Below are 20049 nucleotides of genomic sequence, written 5' to 3'. Positions count from 1 at the left end.
CTTGCTTTGTTAAAATTCATGTGTACAGGGCTCAAACTGCAAAAGCTGGAAACAAGTCATTTTAAGAGAAGATAGTACGGTACTAATTGTCCTGAACATTTTTTATTATTAAGCCCTAAATAAAAGTTGCTTAGATTTCTTTTTAGATAATAATAGAAAAAAATTGCCCTCTACCTACTCTGCCGCCGGACTTTATGTATTGATGACTAACTAAAAATAAAACACACTTGCAGTGGGTAGAGTCCCATTCCATCAGCTCAAAGTTTCACAGATGAATCATGATGTATGGATAATCGGGTACAAAATTCATGCATGGAATCATTAACAAATGCTTATCTGGTATTGAATTAACAGCGTCCCTGATTGAGATCTGATCAGTTTGTTTCTCATCATCGCTTTCTACTCCTGCAAGTTTAAATTATGATTTGCGCAATAAACCGGTCTCTTCATTTGAAACAAAAAGGGTGTTGTTTGTAATTTTGAGTTTTTCCAAGTGAGAATGCACAGCAGCCATTTGAATAACAGCATAACCTGGCAAGCAGTCATACACACACTCACACTCTGAGACTAGTGTGTTAGTAAATAGTATCCTTCATCAACAAGGTACACTTTCACCTGAGCACAAAATAAACATTCATTTCTTTCTCTCTCTCTCTCTCTTGAAACTTTATCTCTCTCTCTCAACTCGCATACACCAAATTCAGATTTTTTGAAAGCAATACCGAATGCAAACAAGAGCTCTCTATATACAGTCGGAAATACAGGTTTGTTGTTTAATATTGACAATGACATCTGATTTTGTTTTAACCCTTAGGCTGGTTGTCGCGACATATGTCGCACTACTTTACGCATACTGTCACCTGGTTGTCACGGCACATGTCACGCTACTGGCTCAGTCTGTTTGGTCGGTTCTGATTACCTCCCATGGATGAGAAAACCTATATGACCGTTTTTCCGTATTTTTCTCTCTGTTAATTCACCAGTGGCTATGTAACATGTGTTACAGAATTGCACCAGTGTAAGGGTTAATCTGATATCATTTGTTTTTTAAGTGTGCAAAGAAAATGCATGTATCTGAATTTGTCTTTTCTCCAGCAACTTCACCTGACAGTGACACACACAAATACATTCTGTAAAACAAAAGAAACAATTACATACAGCTGCATGCAATAACAGAACAGAATATTCATGTATAGAAGTGTGTGCAGAACATGGGGGAAATAACGTTTGTCTCCATTGTTCAGAACCTGAAAGTAAGCACAAAGTTTTGCTCATGAAACAAAAGCCTGCGGAGTCGCTATGCTTTTTTTTCCAAGTGCACCACGCACACACACACACACATTCTCTATGTTCTTCTCTTTTTCACCCTCATTGAGACATGGAAACCTGCTAGCTCACATACATTCTCCCTTCCTCTGTCCTTTCTCTCTTGTGCTCCTTAGCAGTCTCTGGAACACTCTTCCGACAATCCTACGGCAAACTAGCAGCACAAACGTTTTTAAGACCAGATATACGTCTTATCTCATGAAGTATAAATAAACATCTGTTGTCGCTAGAATGGTTGTTAAAACCAACAACCGGTGCTTTTTAACAATGTATTATTATTTTTATATACACTGATTCTTTCGAATGCAGTGTATGTCAATGGGCATGGCACTTACAACGTTGTTGCGTCAGTGCAATCTACTCTATAATTCTTAACTCATGTCAAATGAACTTACATTTTTCATTTAAGCAATGTATTGTATGTAAATTGATGATATGTTCTTACTTTCATTTCTATTATAATCATGTAGCAGTAGTTTGTTTTCTTTACTTGGTTATTCTTTAGCAATTTTAGACTAGTCCCTCTTTAGGGCGAGGGCCAGATGTAAAAAAGCAGATCACTGCTTACTCTATTACCCTCGTAAAATAAAGAATTGTTCTTGTTCTTGTTCTTCTTGTTCCTTACAGTTTTTCGCCATTGCTGTGTTATGAGAAAAAAAACACACACACACACACACACACACACACACTATCCGGCTATTCTGACTTCCTTTGGCATTAAGCTAGCAATGCAGCAATACAACTGCCATTGCCACAATGTAGCAGTGAATTGTGGAATTGTCAGGCATACAGTCACAGGTAGTAAAAGTGCACACACATACATCCCCCCCCCCCCCCCCAGACACACACAGTTTTCTAGATTTTGGTTGTCTGTCCCTCAGGTAAGCAAATCACCACTGTCATGACTGCTCAACTGGCATTGCACAGATCTTTACTGCTTTCTCTCCAGCTCATGAGAAATACTTTCGCATTTTACAAAAGATCTTTACAGCAAACCTGTTTAGTCAATGCAATCAGATTGCTGTTGTACTGAACTGCCCCAGTGTCGGCAACAACTGTGTCACCAAGTCAGCAAGGTATTGCACTAGAAGTCATACTGGCCAGAAAGCATCATAAGCCAAGGAAAAGTTATTTGCACAAACATACCAAGCTACACAGCCAGTAGCTTCACAAAAACAAGTGTGTACCCTCAGCATTTTTAACATGTACCCCTGCAACCCCTTCAACATTGAAGCTAGACAGGCATGTCGACATTTTCAGTACTGGTTTATCTGGTACAATAGTATATAAAGCCAACTTTTCAAGCTGAGTAATGTATGTTACAATGACTTGAAGCTCACAACGGTAGTCAACCCAGCTGTCATTAGGAGACACACAATACAGATGTATCAACGCACTTCAAGAGACAGTGCACATGTACTGTGCAATACAGATGTATCAACGCACTTCAAGAGACAGTGCACATGTACTGCCTTATTCACCTCGACCTGACAGTAGTGTCTCAACGAGCAAGCCGTTCTTATGTTGTAAGCTATTCCAGTGCCATGCGCAAAGTTTACACTCTCTATCCAATGACTTGCTCCTCTCCAGGAGATGCATTAGGCAGATGGTAGTCGGCCTGACGTTGCACAGGTCGTTGCAAGGGGTGAGCGAGAAGCATGGATGTGCAGTCGAAGAGGCGTGTGAGGCTCGCTGCTTCCAGGATGTAGGACAGGCCCTTGTGGTCCAGTTCACACAGTCCTGTGAAAATCTCCTGCAGAAACAAGAAAGAAATATTTACCTCTTGTCTCCTGTACTGTTTTTATTTATGTTTTCATACAGATCCCGTCAAAAGGGGAAGCATTGAGAAACAGAGGAATTTACAGTATCAGGCTTTGTATGGAAAAAGGGAGATTTTTCTTCTTTTTTGTTGTTGGCAGTACAGGTTGCACTAGGTAAAGTTAACATAAAAGGGACATTCAACACTTTTTTAAACAGATTATGAACACATACTCTCTGATGAGATCATGAAATTGTCAACCCTGAAAGCAGCTGTACAAACACACACTGATCAAAGAGATTCCCACTTCAAACGTCACAGGCTGCGAGCAAGACTTCCAGTAATTTACCTCACACTTGTTCTCCTCTGATGGCGGCTCATGGACGTACAAAACATCAAGGAAAAAGTAGGGAGATGACTCTAGCTGAAGATGGAGCTGAAACGAAGGGGGCAAAAACAATTACACATGTAAATTGTTTTTTATATGCATGAAAATATGGATAACTACTGTTTTTCAGCCTTTTCATTCCTGAGAATGTTCAGTCTGACAGCTGGGGATAAATAGTTTTTTTTATGTGCATACAAAAAATGTATAACCACTGTTTTTCAGCTTCTTTATTCTTGAGAATGTTAAATCCTGGTTTACAAACATTTTTCAACATAAACTCTACGTTCAAAGTAAACTGTGCACATATATATATACTAGATGAATACCCGCTTCGCCGGGTACGGCTTTGCCGGGAAGAAGTAGAGCCGAATACCCGGCTTCGCCGGGGACCCGGCTTTGCCGGGTGTACGACAAAACACTGGAGAAGATAAGGAAGAGTTACTGGGAATGGATGTACAGAAAAACCAAAATCGGTTCAGCGCTGCGCGCTGAGAGCACGCACGTGTTCAAAATTTTCCACGATTGTGTCCGGGGTCTACCTGAATATGTCCACCAAATTTGAAGCAGATCCATCGAGAACTTTGGCCGTGAATCGTGAACACACAGACAGACACACACAAGCCGTATATAGATATAGATGTTACAATACCAATGCATAAAACATGAAAGGCAAAAATACTTTCTGATACTGATAGTCTACCACAACGTCACGCTCATAAGATAATTGCCTATGTCATTTTTTGATGTTTTGAGAAAAACGCAAAAAACTTTCTTTGGTTTCTGAACAATCTGCCTATCTCATTTTAGTAAAAAGAAAACACGCCAGTAACCAGGATAGGTACGTTTATATCTATAATCAAAAATTTTAGTAGTAAATTTTCATTTGATTAATATACTTACCCAACTCACATATGACTAAGTGCCAAAAGGTGCGCACGAAAAGCGGACAAAGGGGCTAAAAAATAAAAGTTGACAAACACGACTGATATTGTGATTTTTGTTAAGACAACAGATGCTGGAACCCAATTACGAAAAGAAAAGATAAATTTACCCAAATGATTTTACAAATAACGATAATTTTGTTCGTTATATCATTCAAAACGGCACTGAGTCATAGCATTAAGGTTATCTCGCACGTTTTTAAAGCTAGGGCTTTGAAACTTGGCACACAACCAAAGTATAATGACCTCCAGGTATGGTGCACATCACATTAAACAACATTGAATTTCGAGGTCACAGCGAGGTTAAATTTCCTTTGCAAACTGGAAAATTGTCGTTGTCACGTCTTACATGTTTTAATACTAGATCAGTTAGACTTTACATACTTCACATACTTTCAGCATTTTTATAAAACCTCATTAAAAGTGACCTGCTGGTTAATCTTTGTCAAAGTTCAAGGTCACAGCGGGGTCACATCTGGTCCAAATGTGGAATATTTTCAATTTATTCAGCGCGTTTATAGCACGAGCTTTGAAAATACACACAGTTCTAGTGTATAATGTTCACACACGATTAAAGTCTGGTTGAAAAAGTCAAGGTCACAGCAGGGTCGCGTTGAGGTCAAACATATACATTTTTGAGTCACTTGAGAAAAAGTGACTCTATGTAATCGGTCAGTGTTAGTCCGTCCGTAGACACCACCTTAACGTTGGACTTTTCTCGGAAACTATCATATTTTGTTTAGTCGTGACCTCCAATGACCTCTACACTTTAACGATGGTTTCGTTGACCTTTGACCTTTTTCAAGGTCACAGGTCAGCGTCAAAGGAAAAATTAGACATTTTATATCTTTTCTCGGAAACTATCAAAGCGATCGGGCTCATATTTTGTTTAGTCGTGACCTCCAATGACCTCTACACTTTAACGATGGTTTCGTTGACCTTTGACCTTTTCCAAGGTCACAGGTCAGCGTCAAAGGAAAAATTAGACATTTTATATCTTTGACAAAGTTCATCGGATGTGATTGAAACTTTGTAGGATTGTTCTTTACATCAAAGTATTTACATCTGTAGCCTTTTACGAACGTTATCAGAAAAACAAGGGAGATAACTAGCCTTTTCTGTTCGGCAACACACAACTTAACGTTGGGCTTTTCTCGGAAACTATAAAAGTGACCGGGCTAAAATTTTATGTGAACGTGACTCATTGTGTTGTGAATAGCAATTTCTTCCTGTCCATCTGATGCCTCATATAATATTCAGAACTGCGAAAGTGACTCGATCGAGCGTTTGCTCTTCTTGTTCAATGAGGTTTTCTAATATGTTTTTGAAGCTAGGGCCTTGAAACTTGGCACACTACGCAAGTTAAATTAAACCTCATCAAATTCCAAGGTCACAGTAAGGTTAAAGATCCTTTAAGGATATTTTCTAAAAAAGGTGACCGCCTGGTTAATGTTTGTCAAATTTCAAGGTCACAGCAGTGCCATCTGGCTTAAACTTTGAAAAATTGTCAATTTCTTCAACTAGTTTTATAGTGTTTGAAGTCATTCACACATGATGAAAGTCTGGTTGATAAAATCAAACGTCAAGGTCGCAGCGCGCGGGGTCGCATTGAAGTCAGACACATACAATTGTCATTTTCACGAACGCCTTTTAAGCAACACCTTTGAAACTTCACACATTCCAAAGTTTTGATGTTGTTTGGTTATAATCAAAGTGTGGTCAATTTCCATGATTGAGAGCATTCAGAGGGGTCAAGTTGAGGTCACACAAAAAGTGATAATCTTTATAAGACTCACGTTTGCTGCTATTGCTCACTTGACATTGGTGAAAGTGCTTATTTTATAATTGTTGATCTTGATGTTTTGACCAATTAATATTACCAGGATCAACCATACCAGATTTCAAAGTCCAGAAGTTGTCAAACCTCAAACCTGTTGGAAGTTTCAAAGATTTAAGCATCAACAAATTTCTATTTGATTTGACCTTAAATAACATATTGGACCTTAAATCTTAAAACAGATCAACCAGACTTTGGTTTTATATAAATTGAAGTTCAATACAATTTCCTTTTTTTTTACCCACACGAGACCCTGCTATGACCTTCACATTTCTCAAGGATCAACCTTGAATTCTCCATGTTGAACAATCATTAAGCAAAAGCGTTGTTTGAATTTTGAAGGTTCTAGCTTCAAAAATCTCTGAAAAAATATGTTTCATCCGTTTTCTGAACCACATGTGACCCAGCCGTGACCTTGAAATCTGACAAGGGTCAACAAGACTTTTACCATGCATGGGGGCGATTAAACCCCAAATGTGTGTGAAGTTTCAAGGTTTCAACTCAAAAAACGTCTGAGAAAAATATACATTTTCCTTTTTGGACAATGTGTTGCACGCAAGACAACACGACAAACGCTCGTGTTATCATTCTTTTACTTTAAGGTCGACTTGCGTGCCCGCTCTTTCGCTAATCTCAATTAAAATTCATCTTGGAAGTTCGGTTTTATTACGCTTTTAATTAAGAAGATTAAACTAAGACAACAAATAGTTAGTTTTACCCATTAAACTCGATAAGGTAGTGACATTTTATGTTGAACGCAAGATGGTGTCGCACGCAAGATCTGAAAAGATGTTGACGACATAATTTCAACACTTGATAGCGCATTCGTGGTTCGTGATTTCTTCACAAATTTTGAACACAGAATGTGTCACGTGGTTCCGTAGATGAAGTAGATCTTTGTACATGTAAATTTTGTTTTTAAAAGAAAATAACCGTTAATTACCGAACATTTTGTCGCACGCAAGATATGACGAAATTTTCAAATCGTTTTCAAAAATGCTGTTCAAAAGTTCTGCAGTCTTTGTTGGATTACTTGAAAGACAGCAGTTTGATACACCGTTATCGCTTGACGTGTCGACATCAATTCCAGAGTTTTTGAAAAAGAAATTTAGTTAATATCTGCGATTGAAAAATGTATGCCGTGATGACGACACATCTTGCGTGCGACACCTTAAAATTCGGTTATCGAAAAAAAAAAATTCTCTCGAGATTTAGATTTGACGTTTGGTCTCGTCTGTAAAGCGATGTTTCAGGCATTCAATCAAACTAAATGCAATTCATTTGTGCTTCTTGTTATTTTTCTGTGGCATATTCAAAACACGAGGTATCACGATGTCCGTTTTCAGATGGCCGGTTTTGGCGTTATTTTTGACTTTAAACAAAGATAACTTCAAAACCGTTCAAGTCAGACACACGAAATTATGTCCACTATCTCTTCGCACATTCATCCACACACACACCAATTTTCAGCAGACACACGTTTTTAGAAACATTTTTATTGTAAAACAAAGTCGTCTTCTGTTCTGTGAGCACCTTTTGGCACTTAGTCATATAGCAATTAACTCTAGTTCAGTGCTGGTTACGCTGTACGCGTCCCCTTGGTAACCAAGGGAGACCACTCTAAAAAAGAGAGTGACCTATCCCATAATGCCAGACTAACCACTAGCCTGACTTCCGTATGCGCGCGCATACACCGCCATCTTATCATTCCAAAACGAAGCCCAACTCACTTCTTTTTTAGACCCCCATACCACCACAGCGGGGAGGCGGGAGGGAATAAACGATGTGAGTTGGGTAAGTATATTAATCAAATGAAAATTTACTACTAAAATTTTTGATTAAATTACATATCTTACCCAACTCACATATAGCAGATTGCTATCATAGGAGGAGGGTACTCACCAAATCAATCCACAAGAAACTGCCCTGCAGCCACCAAAGAGGGCAAAGCAGAGTGGGAATCTAGTGGAATTATGATATTAGGACCTGTCCCGCGGCTACCATAACAGATAGCGCGGAACTGCCGTCCTGTCTCAAGACACCTCTGAGGAAGAAGTTTCTAAAAAACCACCTCAGACCGCCAGTAAGCCTACTCCAGTCTTCAGCCTAAAGGACCCGACCGGAGGACTGTCAAAGAGGAGGCCCATGCCCTTGCCTCATACGTCCCAGCTACAGAGAGAGGCAAAACTGCCCTAACATCCCCAGACTGTGTTTATCAGCAGGTAAACACCTGTCTGATCAACCTGGCCTTAAGGGCTGGCAACCAAGGAGAATGGGCCCATAGTGTGCGACCCACAGGCCGCTCACAGTAAAATCGAGAGTATTATCCGGGAACGGGGAGACGAACATTTAGCAGAAGGTGATAGTACCGAGAGGCAAAAAACTTCTATCAGCGGCTCCTCCAAAACCACCAGAAGGAGTAGAAGCGCATAGAGAGATAGAGTCCAATCCGTGTGGACCTACTCGGCCAACTGACTTAGAGAGTCTGCCAAGTCATAGAGCCTCTCCGGAAGGTACTTCACTGCTAATAAGAACTCGTGGTGGTAACACCACAACAAAATCTCGCATGCTCGATGTGGCCACAATAAGGAGCGAGATGCCCCCCTTTTGCTTATTGAGAAACAAGGCCACTGAGGTGTTGTCTGACTGAAACAACACATGTTCTCCCCTGACAAGGGGAAAGAATTCCACAAGAGACAGAAGAACTGCTTCGCTGGTGGAGAGAGAACCAAAGGGAACACCTTCCATGAGCAATGGTGTGAGAATCCAATGATTGGTTATGTCTGTGAACCAGTAGAGAAAAGACACTAACATGAACCAGCTCTTTGTTTGAATGCTAAGAAACGAACACTTCCAATCTATTTTGTGTCTCCAAAGGTGGAAGTAAACATCAGCACGATCTTCGTAAAAGACCCAAGGAAGGACCTCAATAAAGTGGTAGTCCTAATCCCCCTCCGGCCGCTGTGTAAAACACGAAGGCAGAAAGAAGGGTGAATCCAAGCACTCAGACTCCAGTTGACATAACTGTCAATAGAATGAATGAAAACGTGCTATTGTTTGCCCACTGAACCCGACCGCTAAGAAGCCCCGAGGGGATAAAATGGTGGGTATTTGGCAACGCGACAAGCCGGGAAGAAGCTAACAGCCGAAGCTGAGAACAGCCAGCTTAGCGCTTTTCCTTGATAAGACAGACCGAGGGCTTTTCTTTGCTGTGAGCTTCCCTTTGATAGGGAAGAGTCCACTTGCAAAGAAGAGGAAACGAAAGAGAATCCTCGCGCAAGGGAGAGATTAAAGACTCCCAACAGAACAATACTGTCGGCCGAGGCCTTCTCCCAGGCGAACAGCAAAGCTAAATCCTTTATAAATGTGTCCCGACAGAACACAAAGGAATCCCGTGAGTACGTAACCGCACAAGGGAAAGAACGAATCGAAGTCTTGTTCAAAGACGACAATCGAAAGAAGTGCGGCCACAATCTTCTACAGCCAGGGGAAAATTGTTCTTACAAACAGACAGTTTCCCCTTGCTATAAACATCCCAAAAAGGACGCCCGTCAACCCCAGGATACCCGGGGGTAGTTCCGTAGGCAGAACAAAAGAAAACCTTAAGTTCTTAGGCTTGGCGCTAACCGAGCCTACGAATCACGCCCAGCGAGTGATGCGCTACTTGAGCGGATGACGCAAGCTAAAGCCACACCGCAACAGGTGCTCAGCCAAGCGCTGCTCCGAAGGAAGAAGAGAGGAAGGCGACTCGTATGAGAAACCTTCCGCAATTCCACCCGCCGCCGATGAAGGACCTAAGAACTAGACGTTCAAAGACTTCCCTTCGAAGGCTCAAATCAGCTAAAGGAGCCGCAAACCGCAGCAATCAGAGCCTCCCCAAAAGATGCGAGCAAAGGCAGAGGTGGGGCCAAAACATCGTTAGAGTATGCAGATTGTTCCTGAGGAGGAGCAAACACGCCAAAAAAGATGGAGAAGAAGAGGCATATGACGATGCTACCGCTAACCCTTTCGGGAAAGTAGCGTGTAGCAACCCCTGCTGCCAGAGCCAAAAAGACGGCAGCTTAGCCGGAAGGCAAAAAGAGGTATCACCCTCTGCCACCGAAGCTTCATCTTCTATACCCTCATCATCCCGTTCAGTAGTATCCCAACGAACTTCGAAAGGATGAGAACCGGAAACCAATCCCGACAGGGCAACACATGCTAAGAAGAGGGAAAGGCAGGGAAAAACCCCTGAAGCCGGAACTTCGTGAACGGATTCTCCATCCACTTGCCTCATCCCAGCTGAAAGACTGGAAGAGGAAGTGAACGCAGCCTGTGTAACAGCAGAGGAACCGCAGTAACGGAACCTAAAGCCGAAGGCTGACGAGAGCCGACTACCAAACACCACAGTGTTAACGGCAGAAGCCACAGCCGCAAAAGCGGAAGCGGAACCGGCCGTGGATTGCTGCCGTTTCAGTTGCAAGCACCACTGCGCTTGAACTTAGACGGCAACAGGAACCCGACGCCATCCGTCAAAGCGGAAGCACCATCGTCCAGACAGCCTTCATGCACCTCAGCGCAATCCGGAAGTTGACCCCCTGCTTGACTGCCATAGTCAAACAGAGAGCCATCTTTACTGTCTTCTTCCTGCCCCCAGGGCGGAAGCGGAAGCCGCACAGACTGACCAACGTCCAACGACGCGGCAGAAAGCATCGACCTTCCGTACGCTCTACAGTGTCCCTACCCCCCCCTGACCGGCCGCTTAGCGGCGATGGCCAGACGGGGTATCAGAACTTTCACCCGTGAGCGCGATGCCCGTGGCTACTTTTGACTGTAGACGCGCTACACTTTCCCCGGAGAACCCGGGTACTCGTGTAGCAGACATACCTTGTGACAGCGAACCACCAGGAGACGGCACACCCAACGAAAGTGGGATAATCTCGTCCCCATCCTGAACAGCGTGAACATCCGCTCTAGTCACCGTAGCGGAAGGGCCCGCCACAAACTTGGCCAAAGATGACGGTCCTGTCACCCCGGGAGGGAGTGCACGGAGTTCAGCTCGCGTAGACGAAATTTCTTCCGCCAGTGAAGATACCTGTGAACTAAGTGCAAGCAAAAGCGAAGCCACGTCCGCGGCCGCCAGACCAGAAAACAGCAGGAGCAGAAACCGCTTTAGCCGGCTTAGCAACATGAGCGGCCATAACCAAAGGCTATGCCGGCAAAATGGCCGCCGACAAAATGGCGGCAGAAGGCATGTCTAGCAAAACATCAATACATTAGCCTGAGTCAAGTTCCAACACCGCCGCGACGGTTTGTTTAGATTATCTAGGCGTCTTTTCGGAGGAGAGGACTCAGCAGCACCTGCTTAGAACTCTGCCCCTTCTTAGCTTAACGTTATCAGCCATAGCAAGTAAGACTTTGTCAAAAAATTTCAGAAATAATTTCCGGAAAATTTCACAAGTCCAAAATGGCCAAACAACGCCTTTACACAAGTACAAAACAAAGAACGATCTCACCTCAATACAGTAGCAAGGTAAGACGACGAAAGAATCCCAAGGAGAAGAAACCCGGTCCCACAGACCAAGCAACATCGGCTGAACAACAGCCAGAGCGTACGTAAATGCGACCAGCCAGTCTGACGCTGAGTTTTGGAATGATAAGATGGCGGTGTATGCGCGCGCATACGGAAGTCAGGCTAGTGGTTAGTCTGGCATTATGGGATAGGTCACTCTCTTTTTTAGAGTGGTCTCCCTTGGTTACCAAGGGGACGCGTACAGCGTAACCAGCACTGAACTAGGGTTAATTGCTATATGAGTTGGGTAAGATATGTAATTTAATCAATATTTCAGCACGTTATGGTAAGCTTATGGAAAGACTTATTATTAAAAATGTATCTCATTTTAGCTATAAGTTGCAAACTGCCTATCTCTAGCGGTGACAGCTGGATAAACGTGAGATAAAGAGCTGACAACAACATTTTCAATCAGCAAAATTGCATAACAACCCACAAAGAGCTTGTGCATACTTTCACATTCTCAAAACAAGTCTTTCTGTATCATAAAGAAAAAGTGCCTAACTCAAGAAACGAGATCGGCAGTTTTGCTTACGTTACCGTGCCAATGGTTTCCGATGGTGTGAGAGTTTGTACTCTCCAACACATGATAAATAACCTTCCAGTAGCTTCCCCTGTAGTTTCACTACAGAAATGCCTAACATTGAGATGGGTATTTTTCTTATGAGCGTGACGACAAGCTTTCACAGACTAGCCAAACCATTCATAGCCCACTGTAGACCCTACTCAGTGATAAGGCAAAAAAAAAAAAAAAAAATAGGTGTGGTTAAGGTAACATAGCCAAAAAAAATAGGGTAGGAAGGTAGGCAATCGCTTTTTTTTCTAATGTGTACAAATTAAACCTACTTGACAGGGAAATAAGTGTGCGACTCGAGCGCTTTCGCTTTCATTGCGTTTTCTGCACTGTTTTTTGTTTTTTTGTTGTTGACAAATGTAATAAAAAGTTATAGGGTCGGCCCCTAAAAATAGGGTAGGTCAGGTTACCGTAACCACACCTATTTTTTTTTTTAGGCCTAAGGCCTGCCATTCTTGCCAATGATGGTTTGTTATTACGAACACACACCTGCTTGTCCGTAAAGAGCGGCACTTTTCTTGATCTGCCGTAGACAAAGAAGACTCGCACGATGTAAGGAGGTGGCACAACTCGCACATCTCCAAACACTTCTGGTAGACTTATATGCTCACCCCTGCACATGTGCATACAATATCATTCATGTAACAATCAAATTACACAATTCAGAATGACTGTTTGATTAAAAACCCAAGTGGTCAATGGTGAGAAAAATAAGGATTGTTCTTAAAATTTTGTCTGCAATATTGTTTAAGGCTTAGAGGGAGCTGTTCTAATCAAATTTGCAAACATTCAGTTAAACGTACGAAGTACAGTACTATGACAATACAGTCGTGCCGTTATTCAACCATGTAGCCGGTTAACAAAAAGTAAAGAATAAACTCCTGGTAGGCATTTAAAATTTATATCATTGAAGGACAACCAATTTGTTTTTTGCAGGGAAGTCTACCATTGCCTTACAAGACAGGCATAAATACAGCTACAAGGTAATGTAGAACTTGGACAAGCAGCAATTTATGCTCCTCACTGGAATGAACAATGGACAAAGTTATACATATCCAATTTTTAAGTGAGGCAACACAGACTTTCTCGGGAAAACCGTTTGGCTCACCCTCTCAGATATGGCCAGGCTTATACATGGGTTAAGACCATCAACCCAAGAACACATACCGTATTTTCGGACTATAAGGCGCTTTGTTATATAGGCCGCACCCCCGCTTTTGAGGTAAAATTGAGAGAAAAAAACATCACATTAGGCGCTTCCAGTGTATTAGCCAAATCAAAGGAAGAATACAGAGTGGAAATATTTTTGCTCTGGATATGCGGTGAGATCAAGGCCAGGTGCATTGTAATAGCTGGTTGACCTTGATGCCAGCTGCCTGCCCCAGTTGACAGACACTGACCTTCCCAGGGGTCAATGACCAAGTTTTATCTATGAGATGATCTATCTATGAGATGGTCGGTCTCCTTTCATGTCTGAGAGGAAACTCTGCCTGCCCCAGTTGACAGACACTGACCTTCCCAGGGGTCAATGACCAAGTTTTATCTATGAGATGATCTATCTATGAGATGGTCGGTCTCCTTTCATGTCTGAGAGGAAACACTGCCTGCCCCAGTTTACAGACACTGACCTTCTTACCCCCAGTCAGTGACCGAGTTTAACCTATGGGGCAGTCTCTTTGATGTCTGAGAGGAAACTCGGTCAGGGTAATAGTAGCAGAAACATGCATTATCACAAGTTGTTTGACTGGTACTCACCTGGATTTCTATTTCAGCCACACATAAGGCGCTTCCGTTAAATAAGCCGCAGGGGTCAAATGTCAGAAAAAAAGTTGGTCTTATAGTCCGAAAAGTACGGTACTAAAAATGGACACACTGACTACTACCTATACAGAGTGAGAATTTTGTTTAATGCAATTCAGGGATTGCCGCCATGCCAAAGCCTATATGGATCTGAAATGGTGTGTTGAATTGTTTACACGGGAAGGACTGCGCCTTTAAAAAAAAAAACCACGAAAGTACTCTAGAAACTATCAGTTCAAGGGCACCCAAGCTGTAGTACATAATTATAATTGCACAAAAATAAAATAAATAAATTATGAACTCACAATACATCAAACAAGTCGGACAGGTCAAAGTCTCCTGTTGGCACAGACTCTTGGTTAAGCAAGTCCTCAAATATATTGAGGATTTCTTTTGGTTTGGTGAAATCTCTTACCTGAAAGAATTCCACATTTAATTAATACATCATTCACATCATTAATTGCCTGCATGATTTGCAACCATAAAGTTAATACAAACAGATTAAAACTTTATTCATAAAATAACTGCATATGATTTGCTTGAATGAAGAACGATCTATACCAGTAATAGTAGCAGAAAAAAAGGTCACTAACCAAGTTATTCAAAAGCACAACATTTTGTGTGTGTGTGTGTGTGTGTGTGTGTGTATTTTTTTCTTACGATTCAAAATCACATTGGTCAGATTTGATAAAGACATTGTGACTTTTCTGTAATGCAAATGTTACCTGAAAGAGAAATAATGTAAAGATAATAATAATAATAATAATAATAAATGAGCATTTATATAGCACAACATCATAACTTTACAATCATGTTCTTTGCGCTTGACACATTTAAAATTAAAACACAGTTATACAAGCATTTACATAGATCTACATTCATAGTCAGCAACGCTTAATTAAAAGCATACACCATCAAACATACATTACAAAAGATTCTTCCACTAAGTAATAAAAACATGAATAAAATAGGTAGTGAAAACAAGGAAATACCAGCTGAATACCCTAAATCAAACAGAACATGCTATCAACAATACTGAAAACAGCCCTAGATGTTTATATACATTATCACTAAAACAACAAATACACTACATGTAGCCTACTGATGGACTGAGAAAACAAAATCAGGGGTTGTATTTCTTGAAGAGGTGCGTTTTAAGTGCTCGTTTGAATGCTTGGGGTGACTGAGAGTGGCGGATGTAAAAGGGGAGAGAATTCCATTGTGTGGGTGCGCAGAAAGTAAAAGTGCGTTGTCCGTATGTTTTGGTTTTGGTGTGTGGAATGATAAGGATGCGACAGTCAGAAGAGGCACGGAGTTGTCTTGCTGGAGAATAGACGGTGAGGAGTTCAGAGAAGTAAGCAGGAGACGAGCCAGAAAAGAAGTTAAAGCAGAGGGTGGACAGTTTGTAGTCAATGCAGGCTTGAATAGGTAACCAGTGCAGTGTGTGAAGAAGTGGTGTTGCGTGATCTCGTTTTCGTGCTTTCAAAATGAGGCGTGCTGCCGATTTTTTGACTTTTTGTAGTTTATGCAGGAGGTACAGAGGACAGCCAGAGAGAAGAGAGTTGCAGTAGTCAAGTTTAGAAAGAGCACAGGCACAGACAAGACTCAAGAGTGTTAGTTGTTTGAGAGGAGAGTGTGTGGCGAATGGTGTAGGATTATATGTAGTTCACAATAAGAGCTTTGAAAAAGAGATTTACATAATCATTACAAACCCAACAGGTGTGATCACTGAAGGCAGCCAGACCATACTCGTGGTTGGGGTTAATTCTATGTTTATTCATGATGTACATCCTCAGTGCCTTTACGGTTTCTCGAAAAGCAGACATCTTGTCCCTGAAAGACAATGTGAACAGAGATTTAAAAAATATTACCATTTTCTAATACTCTTTTCAAGTTGTAATGATGCTTTTATAATCTTCAGATAAAGGGGCACCAGTATTCGAGCTTTGTGTTAAAAGGCTGAGGTTTGACTAACATAATTATGTTCACGTATGTCTCCATATTTTGTGTGGAAATATGATCCCCCTCCCCCCAAAAACAAACACACACACACAAAAAACACACACACAACCCCACATATAAACATAATAAAATGTTCCATCTGCTGGTATACAAATGTATTTACCTGGGTTGCTTATATAATTACATGAACACTAAAACAAACACACTAAGATACTACAACGCTTGGAAATGTCCAACGAACTGGCTATACGCACTCGGAGTGTATACAAGATTCTGCCCGTGTATACACTTTGGCGTTAACTTCCGGTCGCGAAGCGATTTTGCCATTCAAAGCCACTTTGTGATATAATGCAGAGAAGTTGGTTATCACAGAGTGCAAAAACAAAAACAATCTAATGCTCCACGGCCTATACAGTAATGTAGATTGCATTCTCGGAGTGTACATAAAAGACAAGAAACCATATCAACACTCGGAGTGTCATTTGACGCCATTTTGCGAAGGAACGCAGTGCACTTTCGATTCATTGTATCAAAGTACGCTTGAGACAAACACACGAAAAACAAACACACGAAAAACAAACACACACAAAAACTGATGCTGCACGGCAGTTTATTGTCGGAGTATTGAACACACTTTGAGTGTGTATCGACCCAGAAGTGGTTGTATATACATATATACTTTGTGAATGTACATTGTTTGCCAACACTCAACACTCCGAAAAAGAGATAGCGGAAGTCAATGTCAGATCGATTTTTCATTGGCTACTTCCTAACGACTTGCAAGGGGGCATTTCATTGGCTAAAGATTTGTAACAGAGCTTTTCATTGTCGGAGTGTACACAGATCCATCAATCCTGTATACACTCAGAGTGTGCATAGCTTTTGCCAATGTCTAAAGTAATTCTCTGCAGTCCTAATTATAGTTTGTTTTACGTGCACTTGCAAATGGCTTGAACATTGTTTCTTTATCAAATACTCACCCAGCCCTCGATCTGAAGAAAGTTTCGGTCATTTCACTACTAAGGTCCAAGCAGAAGAGCTGCAAAACAAGAAATACTATTTTGTAAACTGTACTACGTCAGAAAATTGTACAGAGGCGCTTATTGAAAACGTATTGTTATGAACAAGTTTTTTACTACTTTTAAGTCATGCATCTATTATATATATTTATATCTATTGTACACTCGCCATCATCATTTGATGTAGAACAGACCCTTGCATAATCCGCAAGTGACTGACAATCTTTTCGGCGACTTACAATCTTTTCGGTACAGTTGACTCTCGGACAGACAACTTCAGGAGAAACAGTGACGTCGAACTGTTGCCCATGCAGTTTTCCATCCTTTTCCTCAGCAGGTTGATCACCGATCGCAGTGCTGTCCGCAGGGGGTATTTCATCTGGGACTTTCTCCTTTTCATCTGCTAAACATGGCTGGTTACTCAAAGCTGCATTCCCTGTGTTTTCTGGTTCTGCAATCACATCGAACTCTCTCAGCGTCTGCTCAAGGTTCGCCATCTTTCCTACTTTTGTTCCAAAACTTCATACTTCCGGGGAGGGGACGTAACTACGTAAAGAAAACGAAAGTAGCTTCAACGGCATCGCGAATCAAATATTTATTATGCACATGTCTAGATGGTGGGTTTTTTTCTGCTCTGATCTTATGTCTTTGGAGGATTTTCTTTGCAAACGGATTATCGCGGAATAGCAAAAATCTCATAGTGCTTTTTTTTTTTAATTGAGTCTTGCCATTATCTCCATTACAAATTGGTGACAATATTTTGTTTTGGGGATGAGTACAACTGTTCAATGTTGGTCTTATGTGTTTTTGTATTGCTTTTCTATTCTAAAGAAGCCTCCAAAGACAACATTTTGACATTTGATGTGTGCTGTCTTTGCCTTGGTGAGTGAAGATATGTTTTTTTAAACATGTGTTGTTTTTTGCCTCTTCACCCATTTTATTAGTTTTAAATTGTGTGTCATACATAAGAGGTGTGCCTAAAAAGTATACAAAACTTCTGGTAATATTACAGTAACTGAATACGCCACCATGTACTATGTAATATGTGAATTAAGATGCATATGGTTGTCAAGCATTTTATTCTATTTCACCTGTACAGTACTTGTATCCTTACCTCCCATATCTCCACACCATGGCTTTCACATCTTGTGATTATTTGACCATAATCTTTAACTACTCTTGTTTGTTTGTTTGTTTGGTTTGTAAACAATTTTTTTTTACAGTTATTTAGATATTTAGATACAGCTGGACAATATCTGCTCACCAAGACTTGTACTGATTCTGCTTTTCTTTTGGTACAACTTTAAATTATAACAATAATTCTTTTTGTTTTTATAAGATTTGAAATAAAATGTGAAAACTCCCATTATTCTCAAAAAAAGCAATGTCAGTGTCGTGTGCCTATGTGTTTGCATAAATTATCATGTACCAATCTGGAAAGCAAAAGTTGGCACTTAATTTGCTCTGTCCTGCTTCTGAAGCCCAGCCCGGATTACCCAAAAAGAGGAAGTGCACGCACTAGGAAAAAAATAAGAAAGCCAGAGAAATTTGTAGGACAGTAGCCGTGTAGTAGGCGTTTATATCATGACATAACAGCTTGCTACTTCCGTCTTTTGCCTGCCATGTCGTATTACTTTTATGTGAACATTCATTCATTGTTCTCATTTTGTGTTGAGCTTATCCTCGGGCTTATCCTCAATTTTATTTTGTTTGTTTGTTGAAAACATGTAATCTTTGGTCTCTAGTGATTATCGAGGGTCTATTTCTTGAGAACATGCCTCCTGGTCAGCTGGTCTTGTTTATCTTGCATAAACTTCAAACTGGCTACACCCCCCCCCCCCCCCCCCCCCCTTCGGAAGCCCAGCAGTAAAGTTTGGACCCCATAATCCACTCAACTAAGAAATTTGCGACTGGTGCCTGCCAGTTCCTGAGACTGGGATCTTCGTATCCGACTTGTGGGTTCTCGAGGCTCTCCGTTTCGGCTGGAGAATTAGTCGGTTACGGGGACCGGCATTCTTCATAAAAAAATATTTTTAAAAGTTGAATTCAAATAACTGTGCTCCTTGCTTTTGTGGAGAAAGATTTATGGAGATCAGTTTGAGACTTGTATCTCGGTAACAGCGGCACGATCATAAGCGACCAACCCGAATAGAAGCAGATTTTTCACACGAGTTGGTGGCCTTCGCCGATAGGGCAAGTCCCCTATTATATATGCACAATTATCACTTTAATCTCACTCTCCTGCAGCCATAATAGCGCTGAAGTCATAACTGTAATTACGATACAGTGACATTTGTCATTCAGTGGTGTTATTTGTAGGGAGCAGCTCCCTGTAATAAAATGTAACACAGAGATATTTGTAATGATTGCTTTGATGCAATATCGTCATGGTTAACAGATGAGGGGAAGACCATGTGTTTCATACATTACAACCACTGTTTACTCGCAATGTTATGGCTCAGTTTTGTTGTTATTGCATCTGTTTCTCATCACCACAATGGTTTTGCTGGTGTGTATCCGTTTTGTTTTCATAATTACTTCTCACAAACGGCGAGGCTTCACGACTAGCTTTTTAATCAATAAAATTCCTTTTGAACGCATTTTTTCTAATGCAAATGACGGATGTTTGAAAGTTCAAAGTGATTTGTGTGTCATAAAAGAATTTTACGTTTTTACTCAGAGACACAGAATTGCGAAAGGCTTGGTTGATATGAAATTTAGTAGTGTTAACAATTGGCTAATCGATATGCTTAGAAAAAGACAAATGACTTCAATTGAAAAATGGTAATGGTCTGCTTTCCAGAAAGCGTTTTACCCAAAAATACAAGTCCTTCAACCCCCCCCCCCCCCCCCCCTCTTACAAAATACCCTAGGAAAAATTAAAAATACGGG

General features: G+C 41.1%; 1 protein-coding gene across 1 annotated transcript; it reads right to left on the bottom strand.

The window, feature by feature from the left end:
• Window positions 1-645: 645 nt before the first annotated feature.
• Window positions 646-17692, bottom strand: LOC138966870 (BRISC and BRCA1-A complex member 1-like). The gene is made up of 7 exons (XM_070339246.1): window positions 17397-17692; window positions 17119-17177; window positions 15889-16009; window positions 14482-14591; window positions 12866-12989; window positions 3435-3521; window positions 646-3079 (listed from the first exon to the last, which is right to left on the bottom strand). The coding sequence occupies exons 1-7, from the start codon at window positions 17652-17654 to the stop codon at window positions 2891-2893; spliced, it is 948 nt and encodes a 315-aa protein (XP_070195347.1). The 5' UTR covers window positions 17655-17692; the 3' UTR covers window positions 646-2890.
• Between the last annotated feature and the right edge of the window lie 2357 nt (window positions 17693-20049).

The sequence above is a fragment of the Littorina saxatilis genome, linkage group LG5 (genome assembly GCF_037325665.1).
Source record: "Littorina saxatilis isolate snail1 linkage group LG5, US_GU_Lsax_2.0, whole genome shotgun sequence".
NCBI classification, from domain to species: Eukaryota; Metazoa; Mollusca; class Gastropoda; order Littorinimorpha; family Littorinidae; genus Littorina; species Littorina saxatilis.
This window is presented reverse-complemented; position numbering and strand designations above follow the sequence as displayed.